This window comes from Tyto alba, unplaced genomic scaffold, assembly GCF_018691265.1.
Source record: "Tyto alba isolate M040663 unplaced genomic scaffold, T.alba_DEE_v4.0 Super-Scaffold_45, whole genome shotgun sequence".
NCBI lineage: Eukaryota > Metazoa > Chordata > Aves > Strigiformes > Tytonidae > Tyto > Tyto alba.
Genome location: NW_024881321.1, coordinates 16,661,554 through 16,669,109, shown reverse-complemented (window position 1 = coordinate 16,669,109; position 7,556 = coordinate 16,661,554). Strand labels below are relative to the sequence as shown.

Genomic DNA, 7,556 nt, shown 5'->3' with positions numbered 1-7,556 from the left:
AGAACTGAAAGAAGTAATTGTGCTAGTTACAGGTCTTAAGTCATAACAGAATTTACTCTTGAAAGATAAATGCCACAGCCTGATTTACACTTCCTTCTGGGAAAGTTCTCTCTCACACCAGATCAGCTGTCTATATTTACACAAGATATGCAGGCAGAAAGAGAAACCATATCATAAAAATGCATTATTCTTTGTCCTGGACCTTAAGGCAATTTGAAATCATTAATTAGCCTCTGATGAACTGCCTTAAAAAAAAGATGGAAACCATGTTATGTTTGTGTTACTTGTGGATTTTTGTGTAATGACAAGTCTTGGGGTGAATCATTCTAGCTTGCACTGTTAAGATGCTGGTGAGTTAGAATTACTAGTTATTTAGAATTCTCAAAAAGAACCCTTAAGTGTTTCATGCCTTGAACTGCATTGTTATAGTCAAGCTCCATCACCTGGCTCTGTAGTCATAAAATGTGTTTTATGTGCTTTGAGACCTGAAGTAATTTTAAGTGTGCTCCTTGGCTCAGTGCTGAACTCCCACCACAGCACCTCCGAGGTGGTTGCTATTGCATTCTGCAAGTTCATCTCAGTAAAGCTCTCCTCCACAGCACCTGGGAATGCAGTAGTTCTCATAGACAGATTCTGCTAGTGCCAATTCCCAGCTCTCAAGGCAAGAAACTGCAACCCCATATGCTAAGCTATTCCTTAGACAGCTTTCAAGTTACAGCTCATGAACTTCTATACGAGCCACTTGTCAGCGCTTTTCTTGGTTAATCAGTGGGTCACAGTTGATCAAGATCTGGTTGTCACTTGGCCCTATTCACTCAGCTTCCTATATGCTGTCCTTGTAAATGGCTTGATCAAATAAATACTTACTTTATCAATAAAAGGCAACAAGAGGAGATAATTAACATGTTTAAGTGCAATAGAGAAAACCTACATCCTATGAATGCGATGTTTGAATCCCGTCATCACTGTTCTACATGACTTGGGAGGCTTTAACAGTAAAATTCAGTTTCAAGATCCAGTGCTGTGCACGTCTATAACTGCTACAGCACTTCTAATTCAGCACTGTATATTGCAATAACTAAACCAATTTTTTAACTATGTATGGGAAAAAGCTTGCCCATACATATACACCAATGAAAGATGCTGCAAACTGTAGCAAAAAAAATTCAAGCATCTTAGGTATTAAAGAGATGTCTTTTTATTCTGTTTCACTACACTTACATATGTTAAAAGACTCATTAAAACCACTAGAATTAATTTAATGTAAACAATGACAGTTTTGTGCAATATGTGCCAACCAATGCATTAAGTACAACTCGAGAAACAGAACAGTCAAATGATTTCCACAATAATTTGCACAGTAGGTTTCTTCTACAAAACAATTATACAAACATACTAAAAATATGCATGTTGTTATAAATAATTCCCACCTAATTGAAGACTACAAAACAGGACAGAGAATACAGGCAATTTAATTAGGGTGACCCTTAATTCTCATATTCCCTTATTTCTGTTCTTCCTTTTCTCTTACATTTAAGAAAATACTTACACAGGGTACAATTAGATAGCTTAGTGATTTTTTTTCATTATTTATGAATACTATGAAGCCCTCCAATCACTGAACATATTAAAAAGTATTAAAAAATTTTATTTTAAAAAATTAAACCAAATCTTAATTATACATATCATACCAAACAGATCCTAATTTGGATCTGTTCCTGCTTCTCCTCTTCCCCTTTACATTAACATTCCTACTGTTTTTAGTAATCACACTTGCAAAAATAAATCCTTTGTACAGACCAGAAATCTGAAATTGACCCTTTCAATTGATTATGGTTAAAGGGAGTTATCATGAGAAACAGAAACTACGCAAGGTCATAAGTAACTTTTAAATCTCAGACAAGTTCTGTCTTGCTTTTGAGCTACAAACCTTACAAGCTAGAGCTAAGAACATTTTGAAGGCCCTCTTCAATAAATTAATTTTCCAGAAGTCTAAGGTCATTCCCTACTTTAATAAAATTCATCTCCTAGAACTTACCAATTCAGTGTATTTCCAGCTTTTAATAGGGCACTGTTTCAAGAGCATGAAATAGATAATTCAGGATATTAGGTTCAATTCCTCTCAATCCAGTATACATTAAAGAAATACTGATTAAATTGCTATGGAAGTAACAATAATTCATGTTGTCATTTTTGCTGGTTAGAAATCTAAAGTAATTTTTTTAATTACTAGTTCTGCAATGTGAGAACTAAAATCAAATGATGCTTTATTGATGGTATACAAGTTTCCCTTTTTAAGTATATTTTTCAGAAGGCCGTCACTGGTGAACTATTAACGCAAGTATTGCAAGAACTGTTCTATTCATACAAGACTTGCACACAAGTCTCAGGTCTAGCACATTGCTTTTTAATGCTATGCAATTCTGTTCATACCTCCCCTTCTGAGATGTTTTTTTTTTAATTTTTGTCAGTTGCCTTCAAATTCAGGTCTGACCAACTGTTTCAGGCTTAGTGTGTCAATAGCTACTCATCAGCCACAGTCTGTCACTTTGGTGTGAGCTTTGCTGTGGAATAGAATAGGAAGCAGAACCTCCATCCACTGTCCTGGGACTGGATATCCTCGCTATGGAAAGAGAGAGAGACTCATTCGGGGGGGCACATACTAGAATGGACTTTGATGAATCCAACACAGTTTACGTCAGAGCTCTACAAACACAGAGCCCTGAAATCTCAGTTGTTCTCTCTTCTTCCCTTCTTAGTCACTAGGGCTAGAAAATTACCATATGGATTTTTTTCCTATATTTCACATTTATGAATTTGAGAAGGTTCTTTTGAAGAAATCCAGTCAAATTTAACCAGATCTGATTTGATCAGGCAAAGGGAGTTGTGGGCTTCCATACCCTCCCCCACTCTAATACTTTAGTTCATCTGTGGTTTTCTTGAAAGAATCAAGAGTTTGCTTATATTAATACGTTTTGCAAAAAGTGACATGCAATAGTTAATTATATTTCTAAAAGTTTATCTAAATATTTTGGTAATTTCTGTAAGCAACATAATAGTATTGGGACTTAAGAGGGAAGTAAAAGTGTACTGGTTTACTGTAATGGAAGGAAGGCTGCACCATTATCTTAATGATGTACTGAGACCAGTTAACCTTATTGCACCTTCTTGGTTCATTTGAAAGGGTACCAGAGCATCAGTGTGGACACAAGTCATCTTAGGAGACACTGGTGGAGTCAGATGATCAACTTCAAGATTAGTACTAATGCAATTGCTTTCATAAACAACACTAACTTAATTTTAAAGTACCCAATAGTACATTTTACCTAAGTACATGGCAAAGCTAACTGACAGATATGCCGTTTCCTGTCAAACCAAGGAAAAACTGTACAAAGGATTGCTGAAAGGTTTCTTTTGACATAAAACTTAGTAATAAGAGAATTAAGCTTTTTTATTGTGGAAAAGTATCTGATTTGCATAACTAGAATGGTGTTTTCATACAGCTGTTCACAAGGAAAACAATTGAAAGGACTAGCTTGATATTAAAAATCAAAGCACCAATTTTTAACAGTTTGCACTCTACTATAACACAGAAGTTTTATTCTTTCCTTGTGAAAGTCATAGCCGAGTTTCATCCCTGTTACTTTAGTCTGGTACTGACACCCACCCTTCTCCCCTTACCCCAGCCTGGCTCTTGTCACACCCCTTGCAGTTCACTTCTGTCCAGTGACTCTCTTGGTGCCAGTATGCCTGAAGCCACACAATAAATCTGATCAGAGGAAAAACCATCCAAATCAAAACTAATACTCCTTTCCTTTTTCTGTCCCCTCCAAGAGTTTCCCTTGTGCCTTTACAATTTGTGTCTTAAAAGGTATGTGTTTTTGCAGTTACGTTTGCTCCTACACAAATTACTGTAGATTTGCTCTATTTATCTGAATTACTTCTCTTGAAGCTGAAGTTATGTCCAAACTTTCAAAACAAGGCTCCTCATGGAATCTACCCTAATCACAGAAGGAACACAATTCTGAAAAAACAGTATGGTTTCTTTGCACCAAGTCTAGCTGCCTTAATTTTCAAAGCAATCACTTAATGGTACCAATAAGTACCAAGTAAATTTCTTGGTAAGACCTGAAAAATCCCACATAATTAAAAGACTCTCTTAATATATACCAGACAATTTACTAAATTTGCATTAAAAAAAAAGCAATGTATGTATAATCTATGTAATTGAGGTCATATATATAAAAATTTATTAGACAACACAATTTAAGTTCTCTATCAGAAAACTACATACCATTTTTGTGAAATCCCTGAACTTGATTTTCACTTTTATGTTTCCAGGCAGAAATGTTACAAGTTGTATTTTGACCAAATACTGTACTATGTTTTTTTGCTTTTTGGAAACAGGATTGCTTCTCTGGAGATTTTGCTTTCAGCAACTGATTGTCCTTATGGTTTAAAACGGAACCCTCCTAGGTTAATAAGGAAAAGTTAATTTTAAAACCATTTTCACAAAAATTCCACAAATAAACAAGATCCAAACTTACTACTGAAAATTTCAAGTTACAGTTAGTACCTTAGCCTCCCATCTCTCCCATTCTGAAAAGGACATGAAAGATAGTTTTCTCTGCACAAATCTTTGAGACATGCTGTCAGCAAGAACCTCCCTTCAGAGCACACATGCTCTGAATGAGCTGGACTGGATTCTTTCAGCCGACAACATCCGTCCTTTTTTATTTGCATTCTCTGTGGGTTCTCTGTTGTGAGAGCTGAATGAAGCACTTAATGCCTCCACGCTTAAATCTTAATCCAAAATACAAAGTTGGGCTTAGTCAGGATCTAGCAATTGGAAGACTAGCAATGGGAAAAGACAGCTGCACGACACTGGTGAGTCTCTAGCACAGGTTTGATCCTAGGCAACAGATCCTAGTGCGTATATTCACATGTATAATCCATGTCCAACAGGGTGACTGGGGCATGACCTCAGAGTAGATAGGTATTTTTAGAAGTTAAAGATAAAATATCCATCTATCTTCCTGTAAGGGCACAGTTATCCCAATCTTGAATGAGTGGAGTTCAAAATTTGATGTCAATGGTCTATAAGACAACAGCAATCTGCTCTTTACATTAGCAAAGAAGGGGCTGTTAGCATGTCAGATGCAGAAGTGAAGTGAGGGCTGAATGGACTTACTTGAATTTTTTTATAATTGGTACTACTGATCAGTACTGTCTCCTCTTCAAGGACTGTGAATGACACTAAGTAGTAGACCATAAGCTACTAAGTTTGTAAGACCATAATTACTAATTGAGAAGAAATGATCTTTGCTCTCTCCTCCAAAGAAACTAGCCTTGCTTCCCATACTGTGGAAGAAGTAGAACTCCTTCCCATCAGTCACAAGATTACAAGTTTGGGAGTCTTGCTAGATATGTATTATCTTTTGCAATTTGTTTTAAGATAGGTCAAAGGGCTTGTAATCAAAAGCCTGTACCCAAGCAGAAAGTTCCCCACCAAATGAGTATGCCAGGTATGGTCTAGGAAACTTGAGGCTAGTTTATGAAAAGTAGGGGACAACTTTTCCTAAAAAATTTACTTATCCACAGGCAGACATTTAAAAACTTAACAATAAAAAGCAGCAGCAAGAACAACAGAAACAAAAGTAAGACAGACTACAATACATCAGAAGCCATAAGCAACTTGGCTCTTCTCACAACTACCCTCCATGCATATACGTCAGTTTCATCTGAAACTACCTCTGCTGTTGTCATAGAACGCATTAATTTTATTGACAGCTTATATTCGTCCTCCATTTATTTCTTGTTTTTAACATAATACTTGAAAAGAGGCTACATTAACATGGTCTCTGTTATCACCTGGCAGTCTCTCCCCTCAGGCTTCCTGAAACTGCATAAAATAGGGAACAGATGCTTTAGATGGGAAGCCTATTACTTTTGTATCACAATTTAACTCCTACCTTTGTTCTAAGCAGCTGAGATTTATTCTGAAACACATTAGTATTCACATCATTTTCTCTGCAACTGTTTTCAGCCCCCGCAGTATCCATAATGCTGCTTCCACAAGTCTGTGTATTATAACCACTGTCCACCTGAAATCAAGAAGCAGGGCTTTAAATATTTACTGCCATTTAACACCAACAAACCTCTCAGATTCTCATACATTATATGACTTGCATTTAATTAACAGAACTTAATCCAACAAAGCAACTACCATCAGTTAGTAACAAAAGCAAATTGTAAATGGGTCTGTCAGAATTGGTTTGGAGTAAGTTCAATACATTATTGTACACAGTAACACAAAAATAATTTATAAATGCTATGCTAACTCCACTAAGAGGAAAATGGATGGGGGACAGGAATAAGTCCCAATACCATCTACGTGCTACACCCGATGAGAGGAATACAGACAGTTACTTCCAGAATGGTTTACATATTAAAAGCTAGTACGTCAATCTCAGTTTTCCAGAGAAGCAAAAGATTTTTATTTTTACCTGAATACTACTGTTGTCACAAGGAATTGCACTGCTTTCTGCCAGAGGCGACATGCACATGCGAGAGTTTTCAATGCTGAAAGTTATCCCTGTCATAAAGCTGGTCATTGGTGCATTGCTATTGCCAATTGTTTCTTTTATCCAAGTGTTCTCCTCCGACACGTCAGCTGCGTCAGCCATATCTACAGTATTATTTTCCTTTGAGCCTTCTATATCCTGAAATGATGACAACCTTTGATGACAAGCTTCTGAGTGAGCTGATGCAATAGACACAGTTGCTACCACGAGATGCGTACCACGTGCAAAAGAATCACCATCTTCCTGGCATAAGTTTATTCCGTTATCCATTTCTGGGAACCGAGCTTCTGCTGGAGAAGCATTTTCTTTGTCTTCCTCATCCTCACTCTGATTCTCAACTGCAATCGGTATTCTAATGACGGAAGTCTGATACTGGGCAGTTCCTCTACATGATCCAAGCCTCATAGGAGAACAATTTTTAATCGGGGAACAACCATCTATATAAGGACTTCTCATAATTGGGGGTGTCATTCTATTTGAGGAAGAAGGAATATCTGGAGAATGAAATGTGAATTTTCTTTGGTCTGTAAAAAACAATGGAGTTCTTCTATCAGATATTAGGTGGAGTTAAAGGCATCATCCTCAAAGCCCTACAGTCCTTTCAAGAATTATAGCCAACTATATAGTATTTCACTGACCACTGTCTCCCAGCTCCAAGACCTTCTTAAAAAAAAAAAAAAAAAAAAAACAAAACCACAAAAACCCAGAATACAATTAAAAAAAAAAAAAACACAACACAAAAACAGAAAACAAAGAAAAAACACAGAAAACAAAAAAAAAAAACACCCAAAAAACCCCAACACCTCCTCCCCCCCCCCCCCCGAAAAAACACCCCACAAACCACCAGCACATTTAAACTACCATGGTAAAGGCAGGTTTTTATTCCATTTTTACCACTAAATTTGTTTCCTTTTACATGATTTGGTGTATTGGAGGCCTTGCATTTTCAAATGTCAATACTACACAGTGTTC

General features: G+C 36.6%; 1 protein-coding gene across 3 annotated transcripts in view; it reads right to left on the bottom strand.

The window, feature by feature from the left end:
* The window catches only part of BORA (BORA aurora kinase A activator), a 38,476-nt gene that overhangs the window by 17,598 nt on the left and 13,322 nt on the right, over positions 1–7,556 (bottom strand). For all 3 annotated transcript variants that reach the window (XM_042805809.1, XM_042805810.1, XM_032987611.2), the window contains 3 exons: positions 6,507–7,108; positions 5,973–6,104; positions 4,295–4,472 (listed from right to left, as the gene is read on the bottom strand). In XM_042805809.1, coding sequence (XP_042661743.1) covers positions 4,295–4,472; positions 5,973–6,104; positions 6,507–7,108 — 912 coding nt within the window. The remainder of the gene's footprint in view (positions 1–4,294; positions 4,473–5,972; positions 6,105–6,506; positions 7,109–7,556) is intronic.